This window comes from Phlebotomus papatasi, chromosome 2 (genome assembly GCF_024763615.1).
Source record: "Phlebotomus papatasi isolate M1 chromosome 2, Ppap_2.1, whole genome shotgun sequence".
Lineage (NCBI taxonomy): Eukaryota > Metazoa > Arthropoda > Insecta > Diptera > Psychodidae > Phlebotomus > Phlebotomus papatasi.
Genome location: NC_077223.1, coordinates 78,586,336 through 78,612,912, shown reverse-complemented (window position 1 = coordinate 78,612,912; position 26,577 = coordinate 78,586,336). Strand labels below are relative to the sequence as shown.

The window sequence follows — 26,577 nt, the reverse complement described above, 5'->3', positions numbered from 1 at the left end:
ACTTACGGCTTAAGCTGTAAATCTGCCTAAGCTATTGGGATAGTTATAATAGCAATATAACCAAGTTTATTCCGTTATTGAAAATATGATCTGTCATATAATAGTGTGTGTGTGTGTGTGTTTTTTAAACATTTGAAGAATAAAAGAAAAATATTTGATTACTAAGGTCGTTGTGGTATTTTCCATTTTGGTAATCCATAAAGAATCTTTTTTTTTTAATTTTCCTTTATGAGTGCACAATAATTGTGAATAATGTGTATGGATAAAATGCATTTGGTCAGAAATGTGACACGCATAGAAGAGGTTGATATGTGAATGGGACACTGAAGGAGTGGAAAGAAGTTTAAAGTAAATAAGTTAGTGGTGTAAATATAAATGAATAGAGAGCACGTAACAATGAAATTTCATAGTATGGATGTAATAACATTAAAAACGAGAATGGCCACTTTATGTGGAAATTTACACAAATGTACAGGACATTCGTGTTTTTACGATTTGAACATCACACGACACGGAGAAAAGGGGAATAATTTTTTTTCTTCGTAACTTTGCTCCTTCGTCTTTTATATTGTAACTGTTATTTTTATATGCCAACATTGTTTCGCGTTTCGCGATGACGATGACAAAAAGATGTGAAATGGTAGTCGACGATGAGGAAAAGTAGGATGATTTTTGTGTATAGGACACATGCGAGAAGATATAGCGAAGGATGTGAAAAAAATCAACCCTTTTCGATTTATTCACGCTGGACAACTATGGTATTCTTTTTCATATTCAAATTACTCAATAGACAGAGTGTGTGGATAGGCCAAGGATTTGAATTCCAATAGTTGGGCAGTTGAGGATTTAGGATGCTTACTTAATGTATTGATAGATTTTTGTCTATATAGACTGTTTATTGCTCGAACTCATTGAGAAAACCATGTAGTAATCCATCGATTTTAAGTCATGTACAGGTAGTAAAGGGAGGTGGAGCTGCATTGACATACCATTTTTCGTAAAGGATATGGGCTTTAAAGTAATGTAATTTAGATAGATAAACAATTATGGTGAAGCCCAGTTTCCTTAGAAATTTGCGAAAAAAATCTATTATCAAAATAGTTCCACCTCCTCCCACTTGAATTTACCGGTTAAAAGTGATAAGTATTTTAAATAGACACAATGGCTCCTTCGTAGGGTGAGCGCCTCTAGTGATCGAGGGGACAACTGTATTAGATTAATTAATGTACGGTCTTATTGAGTGAGTTAGGACGTGTAGGAAAGTTTAAAATAGTCTGGACTGATGTTCACACCAATCAATGCCACAAGCAGGTTGATTTGTCATTATTTGATGTTTGGTTGTCTCCTACATTACAGTAGGTGTCAAAAGTTTGTTGCCTCATGCGTGTTTCAGAATTATTTATGTATTTAAAAAAAATTAATTATTAATTTTATTTAGAAAATAATTGTTGTCCGAAAGCTGTTCATTTTTCATGCGTCAAAAGTTTGTTGCCCCATTTAAAAAGTTACTCAAAATGGTCAAAAACATGCAATCAACTTAATGTAATCCGGTTACATTTTAAGTGTATGTCATTTGAGAGGAATGGCACTCAATGGGTCAAGTGGTAGAGCACTCGCTCTATGATGCAAATGTCCCGGGTTCGAATCTCCTTTAGGTCACCAGGATTTTTTCTGGCGTTAAAGGTGTTCGGATTGCATCCAGTGAGCTTCACTGTACTTGATTCCACAGACATGGGACTGACAACTTCATTCTGTACAAGAAAAAATAATAATGCATGTATAGAAATCCCCTTGCGGGAAGGCCTTGTTCCTTCATGGAATGTTGTGCCAGCATTAATATTATTATTATTATTATTCATTTGAGAGGAAAATGGTGAATTTGTAGATTTTTGAAGTTGTTAATGGTAAATATATGTGTAGGATTAGAAAAAAAAACGTTGAATATTGAGGTAAACTCTTTAATTTAACAAATGGTCTAATTCGATGATATGTACATATCTTCATAACTAAAATAATACGTCTTCATTCTTCAACAAATTGAACAGGGCTCTATATTATTTGTTCAACTGATCGGGTACTACATTTTCAGTGAAATCATTCTAAATTCATTCCCACTTATGTGTATAGGGGAAAGTGCTCTCCCTTCGAACGTTTATGCCTTCGAATAATGTGAATTTCATTTGTTTTTCGTAAAAGATTTACACTAAATTATCACCGAATCATCAACAATTGATGATAAGCCAACTAATATTTTAATAGAAATGTGTGTGTAAGTCTCTTAGGAAAACTTAAAGAAAATTCACATTATTCGAAGGCATGAACGTTCGCAGGAAGCGTACTTTCCCCCATAAGTGATGATATAAGAAATAAGAAACAATGTACATTTTGATCATATAAAAACGTAAATTTTTCTGAACATTACTTTTTAGCATTTTACTTTTCTCAAGTGCTTCTGTATTATCGATTATTTTTTGTGTTGGTTCCTGTCTCGACTGTTTTTCACAATCTTCGCCGCGTTCTAAAACCGAACCGCCAAACAGTCGAGATAGGAACCAAACAAAAAAAAGTTGGTCATGTGGACGTGAACACAGTAAAGTGTAAAAAAAACGTGTTTAATTTTCACTGGAATGGCAACATGAAGGCATATAGGGGAAAGTACTCTCCTTTCGAACGTTCATGCCTTCGAATATTGTGAATTTTCTTTTGTTTTTCCTAGAGACTTACACATTTCACATCAATTACTGAAAAAACTGTGCAACAGTCATTTTGTCTCTGGGTTGTCGTGCTATTTTTAATATTGCTAGGGTCAAATGATTTACGAATTTTGATTTCATTTTGTTTTTGCGCCTGGGATCTAGGCAAAACCGTTCTTGCCGTTTTTTGATACTTGGGTGCCTATATCTCCGATTCTGCTGATCTGATTTTTTTCTTAATATAGGAACATTTGTTCTCCTTTATATGCCCGATAATCTTTTGGACAAATGGAGTTCGTGAAACTGACACCAGAGGCGCTATAGCCACATATACGTCAGAAAACATGGAAAAATCGAACTTTTTAGCAACTTTAATCAAAAATATCTCGAAAACCAGGACCGCCCTTAACAATCTGTTTTGTGGGTTTGATAGAGAATTTTATTAGCTACATTTTCATCCATGTACAATTTTTCTCTCAGATTGCTTTTTAACCACGAAATTGAGGTTCAAACGAAAATTGAGCACTGAGCCTCGCTAAGTGCAGTGATATTTGGACTTTTCAAGAAAGCATTCACCAGATTTACCGTTTCCAGAGTGAAATTCTCATGGAATCGAGCAAAAAAGTGGATTTTAGTGTTATGAAAATATGTCTTAGAAAATTTCCAAAAAAGTGATATTAAAAAGTTTTATTCCTTATAAAAACGGTTTAATCAAGTAGATTAGAGTTCCCTTAAAACAATGATGTGCAACTTTAAGTGTCCGGTGCAAAATTTAAGGTAAAAATAGGGTGTTCAATGATGACGTGACTCGTGTGCGAAGATGGAAACTTGATTGAACTTTCGCACAATTCGCCATTAAATTTTCATTTTCCTTTAGAGGAAAATCTGAGGATTTTCTGGGATTATCTGAGGTGGGATTATGAACCCTATAAGTAAGAGACTTTCTTGGCATAGTTGGAGAATCTGTACGGTTTGCATGGTAGTCAGAAAAAATCACTGAACTTGAACATCATTTTTGTGTGCGAAAGTTCAAAGCCTCCCCCTATTAGGGGGAAGTGTAGCACCTTCATCAGACCAATTACGAAGCTAAATTATATCAGGGTAAGGTCCAGTTTTATTTAAAAATAGGACAAAAAAACGCAATTTCAAAGCTGCTTCAATTCAAAGGTGCTTTACTTCTCCATACTTTGTGATTTTCCGTTCGTTATAAGGATATTCATTTCCAATTTAGTAAAATTTCCTCATATTTTTCTACTTGAAATAATATATTTTTTGCAAACTTTGAGGAAACAAGTGACGAATCTTTTTTTGGAATGGTGTACCCTTTGAATTGGACTGACAAACAACTTTTTTTCTGTCATAACAATTATTAGTAAAAAAATGTAGAATATAGCCCCTACTAGACCTAAGACTTTATGCATTCTGCGAAGTGTTGTTCACTTGGTCATCCTTATTTTTGCTTTTGCGAAAGTAGAACAGTGAAATATATATGATGATCAGATAGATTGGTAGAGAGTATTCGCAAATATAAAATAGTGAGGAAATGAAATAGTTTTTGATTGTGTCACAATAGAGCATTTTCGGATGGGTATTGGCTAAAAAAAATTGAGGCATTCATCTCTTTCTTACTTTTCTGATAGAGCTTTTTATACAGAAATTGGGAAAATTATTTGGGTTTTCCGTCTGCTTGTGTATAAATGTATTTGTATTCGGTGGTTCATGGTGAAATTTTCGTGTATACCGATTCTCCTGGTTTGTTCTCTCTTTATATATTGCTTTTTGTTCTAACTGAGATCCCTCTGACAGATTTTGTATGTGTGTCCATGTTATGTGTACCAGGAAATTGGGGAAAAATCTCGTGAATATTCTCTCTCTCGCTTGCTCTCTCTCTATCTCTGTCCTGTGTTTGAAATGCTGTGTATTCTATCCTCTTTGAAGAGAGAAAAATTCTGTCTGTTTCACTCTCTAAAATTTTCTGTTGGGATTCTTCAAAGTGTGTCAGAGAGAAATTCCCCTCTTGGTTTTAATGGTGACAGCCTGCCAGGCAGTCAACGAGCCAGCCAAGCTTAGTCAGGCAGCTCTAGAGTGAGAAGGTAGCACTACTGCAAGAAAGGAGATTCAGTGTTGGCTGAAAGGAGAGGAAAATCAGATTTTCCTCATTGTGTGCTCGAGACCAGCCAGTTCGGTCGGCGCCTTCGTGAAGGCATCATCATACTTTGAGGAAAGACTTTTGCAACTCTGTGTGTTATCATACAACGGGATTTTTTTTCTTTATCTCCTTGTTTAACTAAATACAATAAAAAAATATAGTGCATAAAATTAATTGTCAATATCAATTGCTACAATTGCCCAAAAATAGGACACACACAGATGTGATGTAAAATTTTGAGAAAGTGCTTTCGCATTCTGCAGTGTCTATACTGTGCACAAAAGAATAGTGCTCTCAAATGAGTATCGCAGTGAAAAGTGATTACATCTACAGATGGAGTATTTGCTTTCAGTAGATTTTTTTCTAAAAAAAAAAATGCCCGAATTTCTCAACATTACTGATGCACAAAGTGCAGAAGGAAAGTGACAAAATGTAATGCATCTCGTATTGGAATTAGTCTCAAATGATCAAAGCTTATAAGAATTCAAATTTTTTTCTTAGAAAAGAAAAGTAAGAAAATTCAAAGTGAAAATCTAATGGTCTAAAAGAAGTGCAAAGTGTAAACCAAGCAGAAAAAAATAGTAATTCCATCAGTGTTTTTCTTTCTCTTGAAAGAAAACTGTATGAGTGGGCTTTGCCAGAGTGGGATGATGGGAAAAATGAAGTGTAGTAGATGAGGGAAGAGATAGAAAAAGCAAGAAAAAAAAGAGTAAGAAAAAGAACTTGTTGTGTAAAAAGTGTTGAATGAGATTCATTCTTGCTGTTGACGAAAAAAGTATCTATTTTTAAAACAAAGTTTTTACTCAACGCAAAAATAATGGCAACTTCGAGTGATGCCCAGTGACAATTTCTAAAAAAAAGAATGGACAGCAAAGTGAATTTTCATGGAATATGAGAATCTTATTATACAAAAAAAAAATAAAAGAAAATACTAAAAAAAGATTTATAAAATAAAGAACAAAATAATAATCACAATAAAAAAAGAAAAATATACTTTAAAATAGCTTTAAATCTTGTTATATTGCATATTAGATGAAAAAGACTATATATTTACAATTAATATTTACTAATTAAGATCATATTGATAATAACTAATGAAAAACTCTTAAACCACGAAGACTATTAATCTCTTAAATAACTAATATACCCATTAATTACACTAAAAGTCTAAGAAAAAAATATGTGATAGAAAAGTATGTGATTAGTGCTATTGATAAGTTGACAGAGAAAAGAAAAATGAGACAAAAAAACATGAATATGAGCAGAATATTTGATGAAAATATACAATTAAGTTGTGATTGCATTATTCTATATGAATAAATCATTTCAATTGTGGTGAAGACAGTGAAAAGAATAAAGGCTAAGAAAAACGTATCGAACAATACTCCTTATGATTATTGATAAAAAAAATAAATATAATAAGTGAAGTGTTAAATAGGAAGAATATTTAATTACTATGGTAAATAACTTATAGTGCATCACTGCCAATTTTCTATATATAAAATCTCCATTTAATAAATAAGCATCGAGAAATACTGAAAGCTCTTTATCTCTAAAGTTTATGAGATTGGGAATAGGGGAATTCAAGTGAAAAATCGGATACTCTATTTACTTATATCTACTTTTCCTGTAGACGAAAGGATGTGAAACATTTTTGTTGCTGTTCCTAAGATTTTCCCCAAAAGCAGAGATATTGTGTGTGAAAAGTGGAAAAGAAGAAATTGCAAAAGTTATATTATATGAAGTAATTAATATTAATGGAACTATAATAAATACGTATTAAAAAAAAACTGTAGAACTATATTAATAATAAGGGAATATTTAGTGGTAATACACAATCTACGATTCTTCCGCTTTGTATACAAAAAAAAACGCCTGAAATGTAAGTTTTTATATTTTCTATCTTTTATTATCAAAATTATTTATTGTAGGGGAATGTAGGCATGGTTCGCACAGAGTGAACCTTCAAACGATGCGAATTTTCTCTTTGTTTGCAATGAGTTGACCTACCATTTCTCATCTCGTTTCATGAGCTTAATAATGATCTATCTTATGGCTAAGAAATGACGAACTAGCTCTTTGCAAACAAAGAGAAAATTTGCGTTGTTCGAAGGTTCACTCTGTGCGAACCATGCCAACATTCCCCTATAGGGTAGTGACTTCATTTAGTGCCATGCCCCATTTAATACTGCACAGACAAAAAATATTTCGTAAAATTGTTCGCAAATGTTTGTGAATTTCTATTGGGGACTTACAAAGCGCTCGTAAATCATATGACCCACTAAAAAGTTCGTAAATGTTTGTACTTTTCCAGAAACATTTTCGTAACATGATCTTTTAACGAGATTTTTTCCTCTATAGGTCATTTACATTGAGAAATTTCTCAACAAATTTGTTAGAAAATTTTCAACTTCATGTGAAATAGATGTGATTAAAAGGAATCACACCTAAAAATGGTGATTTTGTGAGAAAAAATTCTATTAGGTTGAACTTTTTCGCATAAAAGCTTAAAAATTGTTGGGAGCTGAGTTGGAAACAGTTTCCCACTCTGTTCCCATTGTGAAAAGCGTAATCTATCGAGTATATATCTGACACTCACATGCCAGTAAGTTGTCTGCTGGGCAAATTCTTATAAAAAACACTTATTTTCATTTCAGAGTGAATGTGTTGTTAGATAATATTCAAGTAATTGTGGTTACTTGGAGATGACAAATACTGCATACACTGAGAAAAGAAAGAGGGTGCGATTAACTTTTTTTTAATTTTTTGACTTTTTTTTAACTTTTGTTAATTTTACACCTTTTTATGTGTAAAATTAACATGAAAGAGGGTAACTTTAACCCATAATACACCTACAAAGCATAATATTTACACCGATTTCGGATCAATAATGCAAGGTAAAATTAACATTTCTGGAATGTTATTTTAACTTTTTCGGATTTCTCTCAGTGTACAATGAGAGAAGGTCCCTGCGTATCGGATACGATATGTCCGTCCAGAACCCTGGCGTGACATGATAAACCCTTTTCGATAGTGTCGACAGTCGATTCTGAAAATTTTCAGCCATACCTGTGCTTTTTGTAGCTAATACAAATATTTATTAACAGTCACTTTCTATTAAGAATGTCACAACAAATATCCTAACAATGCGTAAAAAGTAATCATTCACGTAATCTAACAGATACAGTTTTATCGATACTATCGATTCGATAGTATCGAATATCGCATATCCAACGACTAAAGATATTCCTTAGCAGTGATTTCGTGAAGGTTCGGTTGTTTAAATTCATTTTTACGATTTTTACCAAGAAGCCAAATCAAAACCACCAAATGTCAACGAGATATTTGAATTCAAAACTGGGCTTTATTGTAAGCTTTTGTGTGAATTGAGAATTACAAAAAAAAATAAAATTTTCTGAATGGAAATGGCCCATTACAAACATTTGTTTGTAAAATTTTGTCATTTGTTCGTAAAGTTTTGTAAGACAAACAAAAATGTACGAACAAATGTTTGTAAAAAAAAATAAACAAAAAATTCTCGTCAAATAATCGTGTTACGAACAATGTTTGCGACAAATCACAAACCTTTACTAAATTTTTTGTGAGTTATACGATTTACGAGTGTGTTTCGTATGTCCCCAATAGAAATTCACAAACATTTACCAAGAATTTTTCTATATGATTTAAATAAATATTATTGCAATGCGAAATACAGATAAAATACTTTGATTTTGAATTTTTAAAATGTCGTATTGTTTAAAAATTTAAAATTCAAGGGGGCATAGCGTTATTACACTAATATCAAAAATGTAAATGATTGAGTTTTCACTCCTACTTTTTCTTTATGTGTCTGATACATTTAAAAATAATACATGCGAGAAATATATAAAAATTTCAGTGTTAGTACGTGCTAAAGCTTTCCTACTAAAATTTACAAGGAGGGTAAAAAGTTTTACATAAAGTTAATAATCATAAAATCAACTTAATATATATTCTAGAAAATTCAAGTATGAGTTGAGGCAGAGAGAATGGGGATTATTGTGTTGAGTAATGAGACTTTTCTCGAGAACTTTACGATGGTATCCTCCCTATACAAGGATAAAGTTAAATCGACATAATGCTGGTTGAGTGAAATTCCAAAATGTTGTACGGCAGTAACTATACTACCGAAAAGTAAACTAAAGAGCAAACATAAACCGAGAGTTACGATATTGCATTTACTCTATACATGTGGTTATTATGTGGGGAGACGAGAGTGTGATTCTATCATTTGCATAAAGTTGAAATTGTTTGAAGATTCACCCTTGGCTGTGCTTTTAGTTTGACTGAGCCTGAAAAATACATAAACCTATATATGTAAATATATGTAATACAAAATTCAGCTTATGACTGAATTTTTGATACAATGGACTTCCTTATTGCTCAAGCCCTAAATAACGTGTTAGGGCTTCAAAAAGACTACGAAATGATTATAGTTTGGATATTTTTGATCATTTATTTTTGGAACCAGGGTCAGTACCTATGGTTCGTTCAGTAAAACACAGTGTTAGCTATTCTTTTTTTTATTAAGGTCATTATTGCTGGATGGTTATTTTTAGTCTGGAAACCTCCTCCAAATTCCTAATAATAAATAATTACCTTTTTGCTGATATCCTCTAAGGGGAAATTCTCATTAATGATGCTTTGACACTAAAAAGGTGAACCTTAATTTTTATACCTAATTTTATTATTCTTTTTCCTCTATTTATTATTTAAATTTACTTATTATTATTCCTCTATTTATTTAACAGTTAAAAAAAACCTAGCCCTCAGATTTTAGTAAGAGGACGGGAAGCAATATTTGAAATTATTTGAAAAAAATTACTTTGGAAGATTAGCCGCCATTTTTCGAATACAAAGAAGCAAGAGTTTGCTCGTAGAAATAATGCAAAATATACTCAAGTGTGCTAATCCGGGCGCTTCGCTATCTGGATCGTTTATGACTAATCCCCTTAAAATAATATTTTTATTTTTATTTCCGTAATATAGTCACTACAGTAACATAATATAACTATTCAAGTTTGAAAAAAAGCAAAAATAATATTTTTATTTTTTATTTTTATTTTTATTAAAATTTTCTAGCAGTGATATTTCCGCTAATGACAGCTGGTTGATTGAAAACATTTATTGTTTTTTTTTTCCTTGTGGAAAAAGTATTTTAAATCCAAAGGTTTATTTAAATGTGAAATAGCGAAAAGGCGACCCAGTTAGTGCATACTGACTTATTTCAGTATTATCATTATTTTATAAATTTTCTTTAATATTTTTGATAATTTTTTTTATATTATGTTTCTGAATGAAACAGTGAATAATTCTATGGATTTAGAAGAAGTAAAAAAGAATTTCATCAGTCCAAAAATAAGCGTTTAAGTAGAACTCTTCGGAAAACGATCCAGTTACTCCATCTTAATATATCAATTTTAATTGAATCGTTATGAATTTGAACTTTTTGAAGTTTTGAAGTTTTTTCCTCGTATTTTTAAAAGGATTTGAGGCTTATTATAATGTGATTTAGCTTCAAATTTGGCTTATGATGCTTAATTATATCATTGTAACATCCAGTTCTATTAAAAAATTGGATAAAAGATTCTGTTTCACAGGTATCCCAATTTAAAGGTGCCCTACTTCCCCCTACTGAGAATTTTTGATAGAGAATCATTTAGGAAGTGTTCATTGAGGAAATTCTGCTTTTTGATACATTTCTTCGCCGATTTTAACGATTTTGAATCTGAATAGCTTTTCTGGGTGCGTTTAAGCTTGATAATATTTTCCCAAAGTAATATTATTAAACCAAAAAAGGTCCCTATACATTAGACACACTAGAAAAAATCTGTATAAAAAATGATTAGTTTGATTCTCACGATTTTAAGTGGTCCGAATAGCTTTTAAACGTTTTCATTAGTTTTTAAAAGAAATTTTTTTTAAGAAAATTGTTCAAAAGTAAATTTATTTATTTATTTTTTTTTTAATTTTGAATCTTTTTACAAGCGTTCTCTTTTTTAAATTCATCATAATTCCATTAGGTGGGGATATTATTTGAAAATACGAAAACTGTGAAAAACGTTTTGTTTTTGCGTTTGAAAATCTGATCCAATCTTGATGAAGTTAGCGTAATTCGTAAGCTGAAGGCTTGCGTTAAGCAGCCGAAAAGATTTTTTTTTATAAAGAAAAGCCAGGGAAATTTTTGAGAAATTCTAAAAAATGCTTTTTTCTGCAGTCTTTTTTTTCAAAAATTCACCAGAAACTTAATGCTAGAACGATTTTACTTAAAGGCTCTTCTAAGACAATATTGTTTAAAAAAAAACAGTCGAACAAAAGCTTGAAAAGAATCATCCAAAATACCCATTTTAAGTTTTTTTTTAATAAGTAGAGGAGAGTACTCTCCCTTCGAACGTTCATGCCTTCAAATAATGTAAATTTTCTATTACTTTTCCTAGGAGACTTACATATTTCTATTAAATATTAGTTAGCTTATTATGAATTATTAATAATTATGTGATAATTAAGTCAAATCTCTTAAGAACAATAAAAAAAATTCATATTCGAAGACATGAACGTTCGAAGGGAGAGTACTTTCCCCTATTAGGTTTTGTGCAGTTTTTTACAAGAACACCATAAATCCGTTTTTAATCTAATTTGATTGATTTTGAATTTTTTTGTAAACTTCATAAGATGGAATAAAAGACTTTTCAAGTTAATAGGCCCTTTTTTTGTTAATTAATTTTGTTTTAACAGAAATAGGGGAAGGCTTTCAGGCTTCGCACACACTCTGGCTTCGAAGACTTTATATTTTTCCCATAGTTCTTTAATGTGACGTATCTTATTTCAATTTTTTTATAGTTAGTCTTAAATCACACATGTCTTGAAAAAATAGGTTAGTTTCATTAAATGTATATGGGAAAAATTTGAAGTGTTCGAAGCCAGAGTACGTGCAAAGCCTGGAAACCTTGCCCTATGTCATTGAATCACAATATTTTTGTAGAAAATATATTTATTTATATTATTTGGATATTTGAATTAAAACAAATGTTCAGTACATTTATTAGAACTTCGATAGAATCTAGTTTGAATTAAACTCATCAGCGTGAAATGTTTTTGATTAGCTATTAGCTTATTATTAGTTATCGGCACGAAAAGAAGAATTTATTAATCCTTTCAATTTTAAAAATTTTGATTGATCTCATACTGTAAATAATCCTACACAATCACAGAGAAAAAACAAACATTTGAAGTAAGTTGAGTATAAGTATAAATATGTGTATATGTTATGTCCAACGCACAATAACTTTTGTTTTATAAACGTGTTTTTGACATTTCAATGAGAGTGAATGAAACAGAAATCTTAGTTATCTCGTTTTCTCTCATAGGAAATTTTGAAAACATATTTACAAACAAAAGTTATTGTGCGTTGGGCATTATGACCAGCGCACAATAACTTTTGTTTGTAAATATGTTTTTAAAATTTTATATAAGAGTGAGCGAGATGACTAGATCTAGATCTCGCTCACTCTCATTAAAATGTCAATAACATATTTGTAAAACAAAAGTTATTGTGCGTTGCATATTGCTCAGTTAGTAACATTTGCGAAAACAAAACAAAAATTTGCTGTTTTTTTTTAAGATTTTCCGACGCTATTAAAAAGCTTCAGCAAATTTAGGTAATAAATTTATAAAAGTGATCAGTAAATATCAATTTTTGATTGTTTTTTCAGTTCATAAAAATTGTAGAATATTTTTGAAAAAGGGAAAATATAAGAAGTTATGAATAATCTTGACTTTTAAGATAAGATTTAAAGTAATTCCTGATCGATTTAATGATTTTTACTGATCCAAATGGAATATTCTACTGTTTTTTTTTTTAGTTTTTAATTTTTTAGTTTAAGAAATTCTCAAAAGTGTAAATAAAGAAAACTGGTATAGTTTGGATTAAATACTCTCTATACTCTTTTAAAAAAAAATGCACGAGGAAAACGTCAAAGTATATTAAACTTCTCTGCTCTCTCCTGCACTTATAACCCTTTCACTAACTATAATTGGTTTTTTATTGATACATTTATTTTAGTAAACTTTGGTATTCCGTTATCAAAGATAAGTACAAAATTATTTAATTTCACTTACTGTATTACTTTGTAGGGATATAATGAGCTTTTCTTCCATTATTAGAATTCTGTACTTCTGTTGAATTTTACAATTTTCTTAACCGCACCAAAGTTGAATGGCTGCTTACAATTGTTAAGGGATGGTTACACCAGAAGAAAGATACGGGTTTTTGGTGGAGACAGCAAAAGTGGGTTTAAGGAGAGAGAGAGAAGTTTTTGTATATTGTCTCGAGAGAAGAGAGTGAAATAACTTGTCTCTATGCATCATTAAAATGTATAGCATAATATGTTTATATATCTCACAGAAAATAATTGACACAGCTGTTTTCCTCCCATACTCCGCACAACATTCCCAATTGATGTTTCTTCTCGTGTATGCGATAACACTTAAATACACGAAAGACGAATTTAAACGGGAAGCATTTAATATCTTGACGATAGTTAATATGATTTGTAAGTGGAGGCGCCTGGTGTTTTATATTGAGATAAATGTGTGAAATTCCCATGAATATTCCTATGTAGGTTTGCCTTGAAAATACTCGATGGCAGTCTCACTAATAAATTATTTATATATAAAAATATTTTAATATTTGGACGAGGGGGATTGAGAAAGAAATAGACTAAAAGGAAAGATATTAAAAAAAAATTAAGTAAAAAAAAGAGAAAAATGCCAGTGGATTGAATGAAAATTAAACTCAATGTGATTTTTTTGTGTGTCTCTTGGTCTATTTTCAGATTTCATATACAAGATATCACAAGAGGAAAATATTTAGTATAGCTCTCGTGCAAAAAGACGAGAAATTAGTTGGGGTGTGTGAAGAGGTGGAAATAAAATGAATTCAGCTTCAACCCAAATTGCCGTGGCACCAACGACACAGACTGCGTCTCCAACGTCACCATCGCCATCATCCGGACAAATATCACAGAAGGATTTCCTCGAGGAGCCATTGCCAAGACAAAATAGTTTGGGTGGAAGCGGCAGCAACAGACATAGAGTGAGTATTATCCTTCATTCATTTGTAATATTTGGTCACGATTGTTGCTTCGGGATAGGTGAAATTATAGACGCAAAAGAAATCTCCTCAGAAGGATAAACATGAAATATTCGTTGGGATGAAATCGTGACTTGTAGCTTTTAGCTGAGATTCTTTACAATGTCAGCTTCTGTAGTCCAAAGTGAAACTTAAACTCAACCGATCGGGTTCAAACTTTGTACACTGAGAAAAAAACGGGGGTGCGATTAACTTTAAAAAACTTTAACACTTTTTAGGTGTAAAAATATATCATTATTTTTAATGTTAATTTTACACCTTTTTGAGAGTAAAATTAACATGAAAAAGGATAACTTTAACCCCTAATACACCTAAAAAGCATAATATTTACACCGATTTCGGATCAATACTTCAGGGTGAAATAAACATTTCCAGAATGTTATTTTAACTTTTTCGGTTTTCTCTCAGTGTAGGAATATGTCCTGAACACACTTACGACTTAAGCCGAGAGACGGCTTAACGTAATTGTAATTTTCAATTTATTTAATTAGATTTATTAATTAAATTTATTAAATCAAAATAATGATTTGTCTAAATTCTCATAAGTTTCCCACTAACTAAGGGCCTTGACAGACCTAAGGATTAGCCGAGAGACGGCTTAGCGTAATTATATTAGAAATAATAGTCAAACTACATTTCCGTTCTTGACTTGACATTCTTGACTTAAGCCGAGAAACGGATTAGTCAGAAACTGATGGAAATGTAATCTGATCATTATTTTGTATAGTTACGTTAAGCCGTCTCTTGGCTTAAGTCCTAAGTGTCTCCATCATAATACGTTTCATTGCTCATAATCCTCATAATGAATAATACCCGCCAAAAAACGTTTTATACCGATCGTTTTAAAGCAGAGCGTTAAAAGAGCAGCAAGGACCCAAATAGATTCAGGCTGATGCTCGAGAATATTTAGCCTGTAATATTTGACAGTCAAGATCTCTGTCATGCACTGAAAGTGTAGGATCATCGATTATGGGTCCTTTACATACAATTCATTTACCTAATTCTTTATTGTCAAATTTTATATGCTAATTATTCGACAATCAGCCTGAATTTATTTGAGTCCTAAGAAAAATTGAAGGAGGTATTCCTTATGTTCAGTAATAACATTTCCAATTTGAAAGCACTCTCCAGTTAAGGGTTACTGTGTATCAATTCGAAGGTATATCAGGAAGAACTTACTCTAAAAAAAGGTTTTTTTTTTGTCAAATTAACTACACGGTAAAAAAATTACAAGGATAATCGTTGGGTTGCTTTTTTACCACGATTATTTTTGTAAATTACACAAATTATGTATTTCAACAAAACGTGTAATCTGAAAATGTGTAATTTAAATTTTATGTAACTGTAAACCGTGTAATCAACTGGGAATGAATACACAGTTTTGTACATTTTCTTACATATTTCGTGTAAAATTACACAGTTTTCAAATAAAAGGTGTACAAATTACGCAGTTTTCAGACAAAATGTGTACAAATTACACAAATGTGTATTAGTATGTATCAATGTATCAGCCAGTATGTATCAGTATGTATCAATGTATCAGCCAACATTTTTTTACTGTGTAGATAAGCTTGTCAAAAAGTTTTGTAAAATTGGCAAACAACATCCTTTTGACAAAATTGCAACAAGATCTATTTGTCCGCTTAACAAACCTTTTTCCCAGAATGCCTAAAGAACCCGCTGGAAATGAGAAAGTTTAAATTGACGAATTGCACAAAAGTTAAAAAAGTTCATGAAAAGGACGTAGATTGTAATACAATTTAAATTAAAACGTTCTACCATCCTGAAATTCAAATTCAAGTATCAATCAGAATATCGAAAATTTGAAATTTGAAATTTCGAGTATGCTATTAGCTTTGTCTCTTCGAAAAGTTTTAACTGAACAGAGCCATTTAGGTTTTTCGGAAATGATTGTATTGGACGTTCTTTACAGGTAATCTCAAAGTACTTGCATATCCTTTTAGGTTAAGGAAATTTCATGCAATCAAAATTCTATCCCATTCCTTCGCATTCAAAATTTGATTGCACTAAATTGAATTTGTTACGATTGTTCAATAAAAGAAGACAACTTTTAAGGGAAAATATCTACCAGAACGCTTAAAATTCAGGGATTTTTTGTGATTTTTTTTGTGACTTTGATAATGAATCAAGCAATATGAAATATTCAGAGGTTATTTATATTTGAGAAATACAAAAATATTTTTTATTTCAATTTTGAATACAAAATGTCGACGCAGCAATGCACAGACGGACTGAGAGTCAATTTTTTAAGCGTTCTGCGGTGTTGTGGAATAATTACTGAAGTTCTACTGCTAACCGCGGAATACCTAAAAAATGAATTTACCTTTAGTCCGCGAATTGCAGCGCCGCCATTTTGTATTGAAATTAAAATAAAAAAATATTTTTGTTTTGCTCAAAATATGTAGGGCAAGTGTGCCAAATATCGGCATAGTTGCATATAAGCACCGAAGTCCTAAGTTTGAAATGCATTATTTTTAATTCATATTGATATTTTTTGTTACTTCCTTTTCGGGAAGGTTGTGTGGAACTTTGAAAACTTGTTTATCATCTTTGTTTTCTTTAAATAACTTCCTAAAGTATTGAAAAATTAATAAAAATATGGACATTGCTTTGGGTAGTATTCCGGCCACTTTGAGTGAAATACCGGCCACCTTGTTTGTGACCACCTTTTGTGAAGCAATGGATAGAAAATTTCAAAACGTTAAACGAAACGAGTTTAATATTTAGTTTAATACGTTTATATGACCCACAAGCCCTGAGATCTTCCGTATAATTTGTCCTGAAGACCTGAAGAGTAGCATCTCAAATTTACGCGCAGATTCCCGTAGCAATTTGCCCTTCCTGAGCTCTTCCAAGGCCTCTACTACATCATCTTTTACATAAAAGCGATGGTTTTTTTCTCTGGACATTGTAGAACTCAGAAATTGAAAAAAAAACACAAAATGAATAAGAAATTTAGGAAAGCAAAAGATGTTGTCGGAATAGGCAACACTACCTCACCGGAGAGACGTTCACAAAGTATGTACTTTTTTATGCGTAATACAGGATCTAGCTGGGAAGTTTCACCCGAAATTTAAAGATTGATTCACTATTAACATAAACAGAAACAATCTTTAATGAAAACTAAACAATTTTCATGAAAAACACCGAAGGAAAACCGTCTGAATTTCACCACAGATCGTAAGACTGCTAGAAACACAATCGATCTGTCACATTTTCTGTAAGACTCTTTCCACACTGAGTTTTACAACACCATTTAAATTCAAATTATACCTAAAATTTAACGATCTTTATGTTCATACATCCAAAAATGAATAAATATTTAAAAGCAAAATGAATTCATTGACTATTCGAAGATAATATACATAATTTTAATTAATATATTTCCATGGCCGAAATTACACTCAAAGTGGCCGAAATTAGAAGCTGGCTGAAATTTGGCACACTTTCCCTAATAACTTCTGAAAATTTCATACTGATAGATTCATTAACAAAGTCACAAAAAAACACATAAAAAAGGTTAATTTTATACGTTCCGGTAGATGTTACCCCTTAAGAATCATATTAAGATATGCAAAACATTTGAGAAAGATTTTTTCATAAAAAATTTACTTGATCTCAAAGGTGTAACGGACCAAAATCATAAGCATCCATAATAAATCATTCAGGCATTCATAATCAAATTTGGACCAATTTGGACCCATTGCTAGTACAATGCACAAAAAGGTTGCTTTAAAGAATCGCAGCTACCATAAGCTTATCTTGACCTACGACTGGTCATTTTTGATACCCTTCTTTTAGGAGACTTTTCATTGATGTCTGAGACACTCTTTTCCCTTTTCAAACGCACAATTTTAGGAACAAGGAATATTATTTTGATGACTTTTTACTGTAATGCCTTCCTTTGATGTTGACTTGAATATGATGCCACAAATGGATACTTTCAGGGCAACTTTGAGTAGATACTAAGCCAGTATTAAAATCACAAGCACTTCCATCTCATGTAAATATATCTGTCACGTATACAATTTTATTTCATGGAATTTCAAATGAATGACATAAGTTTACAAAATTATTTTGCACAGTGAAAATAAGAATTAAGAAATCTCCCATTCGTCCTAAGAAAATTTAATTATTATAAAATATTACATCTAATTAGATAAGAGGAATATATTCATGTTGGAGGAAAGGTATGAGGTGAAATTTACGTTTACAAGAATGATTAAATTAATTTTGGAGTCAGAGAAATGAGTGAGAATGTCCTGTAACTCGTTGAATTTTCATGTTTTCTCATTTGTCTTTTCAAATATTCGTCTGGTTCTTTAAGCAAAGACAAACATAGTAAATTCATTCTTTAGTGACGAATTTTTCATTACTTTTTTGAATTTCATTGCTATATTCTCCATGGAAAAATAAATTACTATATTTTCAATGAATTTTAGGTTAATTAAATATATTTTGTCACACAAAGAATAAATTATATCGTTCATGGCAATTTGTTCTTTGATCCTATAACAAACTTTGTTTTTTAGTGTGATTCTGTTAATGAAAATTGCGTTAGATTTGATATACAGGAATAATTACGATATAGATTAAAAAACTCATTAAAATTATGAAACCTCCCTAGGCGAGGAAATTTTCACGATATTTTTTTTTGTTGCTGAATTACCATGTATTTCGTTTTTGTAAGTTTTATTGCAAAAAAGAGCTAGATTGAATAAGAAAACTGGAACTGATGTTTGACTTGTTACAAGGAAGTTCCATAACCCATTTTGTAGGTAATAAAAGAGTGGTAAAGCGTCCCAAGCTTTGCGAAGTACTCGAACTCGTAATGATATACCTCAAAAGTACTCTCACATTATTTACTGTTTGCAGGTTCTCAACCCATTTGAACCGATTGATGAATCATTATGTTTTAATATAATCATATATTTTGAAAAGTAATTGAACTGATGTCCGATGTTGCAAACTGTCCGAAATCTGACACAGTTCTTCTCAAGGGCGTACCCAGGATTTCGGTTAGGGGGGGGCTAAATCTCAAAATTTGTTGGCGAGGGGGGGAGGGGGTGTACATAATTTTTATTTTGAAAAAAAAAAAACGTAAAAAAATAAAATGGGATAATAAAGCAGGTCCCCTACTTTTCAGCATAGATTAGCCTATGCTTAATTTTTAGGTATTGTTAAGGAACAATCGTAAGAGTTCCTCGGACCAGTACACTCTCTCCCATATTATTGGCTAAAAATAAAATAATTTTTAGAAATTATTCGCTACTTTTTAGCAAATTACTACAGTAAGTAAGACATTCCTTTTAGTTCATATTTAATCTACAGAACCAACTATCCGAGAAACGTTTGATTAAGTCCCTTCCGATCCGCAGAACACGATGCATTTTTACAATTACACCTATCTTTATTCATTTCTGATAATAAATGCGCAAATTTAGATATAGTAAAACGAATCACTAATATACCAATTGTCATATACAAAAACATCAAAATGTTTTGGAGCTTATATATTTTTCTTAAATTTAATATGGAGGTCTTAACATTTCGTTTCGTAATACCCTTCAAGGCAAAAAGGACTATCATATAGAATTAATGATATGCTTCTGAAAATTTCCAGCTTTGACATTTTTATTTAACGAAAATTGACTTAAGGGGTTACGACTTCGAGGGTCAAGAAGACTAAAAACAGATTTTTTTTCCAAATTTCTGTTCTATCATAATAAAAAAAAATTAATTCAAGCTCTTAGGCATAAAAATAACAAGATTTAAATTATATTTTCTGGATTTTAATTTAAAAATTTTCAAAATTCAGCCATTGTGCTATATTTTCTGATATCAAAAACGTAAATATTTCCTGTTAGGTAATGAATTAAACTAGTCCTTGAACGAAGGATTTTATGTTTACTTGATCATAACTTATTCTCTAATCTAAGACGAAACGTGGTGTAAAATCTGTAAAATACTTCAAAAATGCTATTCTTGTAGAATAGTATTCAAAAAATTCAAATATCATTTTTTTCAAAAATCCTTCGTTCAAGGACGTGACCCCAATAGGGAGAAGCGGTTAAAAATGATAATGCTGATGATCATCAAGTACTGGTTTAACTCATTAGTTATCAGGAAATATTTGGCTTTTGGATTTCAGATGAACTTATTTCAAGAAATATTGTCCATCGAAAACTTTTTTTTTTTTTCAAAAAGGTCTCCGAATTCCAAAAGTCAGATCTCTACAACTGAATTTTTAAAAGAAAATTTCAGAACATATACTTTAAATGTTGTACTTTTATATTCCTAAGAGCTCGAATTAACCCTTTAACGACGAGACAGTTTTCGCTGACCGAAAATCAGCAATAAAGTTGAAACTGATAAACAAAACTTGTGATACGTCTTATATCTGGCCTTCGAAAAGCCAATAGAATCTGATTTGGCGTATTTTTTGTCTCTATGAACAATAGGGACAAAAATAGCTCAAAAATTTAAGTAATTTTTCTGACGATACCAATGACAGATAATTTTCACTCTAAAGAAAAATATTATGTTTGAGTATTGTAGTATCTTGTTCTAAAACGGTTTTGCTTAAAAAAAATTGGAAGTATAAAAAATAATTAAAATCAATTTTCATTATAAGAATTTAAAAATTCGTGTCATTTTTTAGCTTAAAAATTTACTATTATTGCAAATAGTTGGAGACTTGCAAAAAATATCCTAGATTCCTTCAAACTTCTACTTTGCAATTACGTATAAACATAAGTAAAAAATAACTTTAGGTAGTCACGAAAAATTATACTCTTTATGGGACACCGGTGTTCCTATCGTCCTTAAAGGGTTAAATAAACTTTTTATTCCAATGTAAAAATATTAGAGAAAATTATGCTGTTTTTAGTATATTTTGACCCACGTCTCCCCTTCTTAAAGGGTTACATGGATCACGCAGCCTAAAAACAGCATGTTTCCTTTCTTTTTTGTCAACGTGATATAATTAATTCAATATAAGCTCTTAAGTATGTAAAAATACAACAGTTGAGCTGCATTTTTTTTAAATTTTCATTAATAACTTTAAAAGTTTAGCTCTTGTAACTTGGTACCTAATTTTTGGAAATGTCTTTTTGAAATTAAATTTACTTTTCGGTAGTCACGATTACTCAGTGTAGATTAATCTAACGTAAAAAAATTATTTCCTGTTAGAAGATGAGTTAAACTAACTTGAACCATGGATTTTTTGTTGCTTTGATAACGATTTATTTTTTAAATACGCCGAGAATCGTATTAGGTAAGATTCTTAACAATCTCACCTACTATTTTTGTATTAAATTATCAAAAAAAGACCTAATTTTGTTTTTTTTAAATCCTCAAGTTTAAGAACGGGTTTAACTCATCTGCTAACAGGGAATAATTGGTTTTTCTGAGATCAGATGAATCTACTCTAGTAATCGTTAGGTATTAACGAAAAATAATTTTTTTCAATAAACGTTTCCGACAATCAGGTCCTAACGGCCGAATTTTTATTTTTTTTTTAAATAAACATGTCAAAAATATAGTTTATATGTTATGCTTTTATATGCTTAGGAGCTTGAATTAAATAAAATTTTTATTATGTTCAGAAGAAACTAGCTTACTTTTCAATAACAGTATATGGTAAATTGTTGGTGCTAAATGCGATCTTTAGAGAACTCAATGACGACTTTTATAAAACAAATTCTAACCCTATGCTTTTACTTTCTCCGTGGCTTTTTAAATTTTCGTTATAAATCCTTAAATATCCTTTAATTCTGTAAAAAAAAAACATTACGTGACAACTTCCTCCTTTTCGAAAAATATAATATATTACTGAAATTACGTTATAAAAAGGAAGTAAAAATAATTACTAAATATTTGCCCATTTTTACACTTCTTTTAAATTTTTAAATGTAGTGCAGTGGGGGCAAGAGCCTTGCTCTGCCCCCCCCCCTCCCCGATTGGGCTTTTAATTGTTTTTTTAGCTCATTTTTGTATTGACAAACGAGCAGTAAAACACTAAATTTGAAAAGTGACTAAATTTACAACTTTTAAAAGAAGTAGAATTTTCATTAAAGTTTCGATCTTTATGGATCGAAAAATTAAGCACATTTTTGGAAAGATTTGTTTTTTTTTTACTGAACAAAATTATTAATTTTTGCTGACCAAATATATATTTTTTTACTTTTCATTTGTTTTTGTTTTCTTTGAAGCTTCTAGGGGGGGGCAGCTGCCCCCCCCCCTGCCCCTAGCTGGGTACGCCCATGGTCTTCTACATATTTTGCAATTGCATCAATTTATTAATTATTAAATTATTAATCGTATCGGAATATTTGTCACAATGTAATCATGTTTATATGTTACTGTTGTTCTATCCCGTGTTAGAATAATCTGTTAGTCCGTTTGTAAAGTCGCCCAGGTGCGCCTTCCCCGCATTGTTGATGCTTCTTCCTTTATTACGTTTCATTCCCTGTAAAAATGTCTGTTTATAAACATTCAGTTGTTTGAACCGGGCGGGACTCGAACTCACAACTGTGAGAGTCGAGTCAGAGATCTTATCCGCCTAAGACCAACCGTGCCTCTATTACGCCACTGAGATCTCCATTTTCGGTAAATAATAAAGCATGTTAAAGATGGTTTGGTTCTTGATCAACTTTCAAATATTCTTGAGACTAACTACCATAAATTTTCCATTTTTTTTTCAATTTTTCTGACAAATTAATTTTGTATCAGTTTAATATTAAATAGGGTAAGTGTGCCAAATTTTAGCATAGTTGCATGCAAGCACCAAAGTCTCAAGTTTTAAATGTAATATTTTATTTTTTATTTTTTAGAGTGTTGCTTGGGACCTTGTAGACAGTTTATCATCTTTATTTACTCTAAAATCATTATTAATACTTTTTAAAGTGAATAAAAATGTAGACATAGCTTTGGTGCCCTATTTCGGCCACTTTCATTCTCATAGTTCCTTTCGCTTCGAGAATTCTTCCAATGCTTTATGCACGTCATCCCGTTTGTCGAAGCTAAATTTTTTGTTATTCTCTTGCACTGTATAAACTCTAGAGTACCGTAAAATCATACAACTTTGTGCCACCCTATTTTTAGACATGAAAACCTGTCTAGCGGATTTGGTAGTTGCGGGCAAGCTCTCAAAAAATTCTGCAAGGTAGCTCTAACATACGCAAAGTGATCATATGGATTCCCTTTTATATGCTTGTTACCAAAGGTTGGTAAAAATTCCATCATTATCTGTGCTGTTTCTTAATTTTTCTAAATCTGCAGAAAAGTCTCCTCTAGAACACACATTTAAAAAAAAATTAATTTATTTCGTGGGTCTTGCCATATTCCTTGACTATTGCGGACTAAAATTCATGGAAATTCGAAGAAACACAAAAGGTGGTCGGAATTGCAAGCTGGCAGGAATTTGACATACTTACCCAACACGAGTGAATTTTTGATTTTTTCATAATAACTTTGTACGCACCAAATTCATTAAATTATATCAGGATTCAATTAGGATTGCTCATGATTGCGAAAATATTACTAATTTTAACATAACAAAGCCTGAAGCAAATTATATGCAAATATTAATTATCCCTAATACTGAACAAATATTTATTCAAATTAGTCTAAGCTAAGCCATATAATTTGTTTTCTCTAATTTTCCAATGTTTTTATATCTCGATTTTGCTTAATTTTTCCAAATACAATTCTTCATATTGCACAATTCCAGTTAAATGAACATTACATTTGTTTTAATTTTTACATTGTTCAGTAGGGGGAGGTAGGGCTATTTTGATCTGTGAGACTACATTTATATACGATTTTTTTTGTATATTTCTCAAGAAAACTGTGCTTTATTGTAATGTAATTTAGGTAGACAAAACAAGTGTGGAACTTAATAAAATATTTGTAATGTCTAGATTCCTTTGGAAATACAGTGCCCGCTCTCTAATCCGGATCGGCGTAATCCGGACGAGTTATCGACGGTTACATTTAAAATAATTTTAAGGTTATGTATGCATGTGTGTTCAGCGATGAAAATGAATTATCCTGTGATGTTTTTGTTTAATAAATGAAGTATAATGCCATAAAAATCTCTAATTACGTCTTTTTAATCTTCTTTAAAAGTTTTATTCTAATTCTACAAAAAAAACTTGTATTATATTTCCGAGACGTTGGACGAATTCAATAAATCCATCCGGATTACAAAGCGGACATCTGTCATTTTGTCTCCCAATCATCCGTATAACGAAGCGGGCACTGTATGCGAAAAAATTGTAAATCAATGTAGCCCCACAGCTCAAAATAGCCCCACCTTCCCCTACTGAACAATGTCGCTGTTTGGGGAAAAAATCATAACAAAAAAAAGTAGAGCGACTATATTGAAAAATGCTACAAAAAAAGTCATTCGGTTTTGTGCATTCTCCTGTGTTCTGCAAAAGAGCAAACTTTTTGGTATGGAAGATGGATTTTGATATGGAGTGAATTGAACTGGGAACTTCTATCCTTTGGCTTTTCATTTAGCAAACAAGGGGGATTTTTTCTATATATACATGAGTGAATATATATGCGTTCCAAAGAGCAATAAGTGACAACGAGTAAACAAAGATCATGACGGTATTTTATGCCTGTTTGAAAAGTTTGAATAAATCATATATTGATTATTTTGTTTAAATTTCTGCACGATATTTGGAGTTTGGATTGTAGATAGTAAATTCAGGAAAGATAGCAAAAAATTCTGCTCCATGTATCCATGGAAGTTTAAATATTTTTGTTTTTTAATAGAGCTTCCGGCAATTGGAGAAAACACAGAAAAATGGTTTTCATGTGAAAAAGTTTCACTTAAAAACATATGTTTTTATTACAAAATAAAAAGAGATACAAAAAATATGTATCTGTTTGTCTTCTCAACACAAATTCTCTGTGTATGGTGTATCATTATATATTCCATTTCAGTGAATTTTCTTTGATAACATCACCTAAGATTTTCCCTAACAGACGTTACCTCTAATCCTTCCACTCATGGTAAAAGTTTAAAAGCATTAGGTATTAAAAGGGATGTAGCAATAAAAAGGTGGGAGGGAAAGGTAAAGTTTCCCAAAGCTTTGATGTTAACCAACTCATGTAGTTATTCTCGTATTTGATGATATATACAAAGTGTATTAGTAATACTATTTGAAGAGAGCTTTCAGCCAATTGGATACGTTATTAATTAATATAATATGTTCAATATAACTCATATACACCTGTTCCACATGCATTATACCCAGTCATTTTGAAGTTTCTTGCAAATATAGAGAGGAAAAGTTACAAGAGAGAGAGAGAGAGAGAGAGAGAGAGAGAGATAGAGAAAAGATATACAAGAAGGGTTACATAGCCCCAATGAGGAAATCACTGCAGGTTTTCCTTATATATCTTGTTTCTGTGGAAATTAGGAATAAATTTGTAATTATATCGTGGTAAAATTACAAGAACTCATCTTTCTAACCCCCTGATACAAACTCAAAATGTGTTTCTAACTTGTTTGTAATTAATTTAACTTACCTATTTAATTAAAATCTTTTTGCAATGGAATGCGGTTCCCACCAACTGTAATAGACATAATTTACCCTTTCTCTAACATACATACGGCTCTAATGGTACATTATACGTATTTTCCTGCTGGAGGGTTCAATTGCTTTTTCTGTAATCATGTTATATACCCAAATAATTTGAAATTGCTACGGAATGTTAATGCTTAATGTGTTAAATAGGCTCTAAAAAGGAATAAAACAATTGCTGGAGAGGCTTGAGATATCAAAGCTGAATTTTTAAAGGTAAATAGATTTTTTTTTTCAAAGAAAGGAAATACATAATGTTAATAAAATTGAACTTTGTGAGTGTCATAGCTTTAATAAATGGGTTTTGTATAAAAAGGGGGTGGCAAAGCGTCCTAGGCTTTGCGAAGTGCTCGAACTTAAATGCTATACCTCAAAAGTACTTTCGCATCATTTACAGTTCATCGGCTCTAAACCGATTTGAAACGATTTATAAATTACTCAAAAGATCCTACTTAATAGTTTTAAGAGTAATAAAATTGATTTTCTTGAAAAAAAAATTGCATAGGGGGAGGTGGGGCTACTTTGTACTGTAGGGGTACATTGAAAAAAAATCACATTATTCGAAGGCATGAACTTTCGAAGGGAGAACACTTTCCCCTAATAATTGTGGATCTAAATAACATAATTGTAAGGACCAGATTCATTTAGAAACAGGCGAAAAAGTCGTATAACAATCTAGCCCCACAGCTCAAAGTAGGCCCATCTCCCCATATTGGTTTATAGTACCGGTTCCTAACTGATTCATTACCCATTCGTAACCGAATTGGAACGATTCCTATATCACTCAAAACATTTCCCAAAATACCTTAGAAGTAATATGATCGAATTTCGGATAATAATTAGTTATCGGTTATGAACCGGTTCATAACCGGATTAAAATCGGTTCAGGCTTGTCAGAAATTCCAAGACCTTTCCAGCGAC

At 31.3% G+C, this 26,577-nt stretch overlaps 1 protein-coding gene across 10 annotated transcripts in view; it reads left to right on the top strand.

Moving 5' to 3' along the window:
* The window catches only part of LOC129804547 (protein encore), a 177,809-nt gene that overhangs the window by 82,965 nt on the left and 68,267 nt on the right, over positions 1-26,577 (top strand). For 9 of the 10 annotated variants that reach the window (XM_055851915.1, XM_055851909.1, XM_055851918.1 and 6 more), the window contains exon 3: positions 13,716-13,975. In XM_055851915.1, the coding sequence (XP_055707890.1) occupies positions 13,814-13,975 (162 nt within the window). In that variant the 5' untranslated portion in view covers positions 13,716-13,813. Of the gene's footprint in view, positions 1-3,251; positions 6,725-13,715; positions 13,976-26,577 lie in introns of those variants that run through there. The other variant, XM_055851910.1, reaches the window with a different exon arrangement.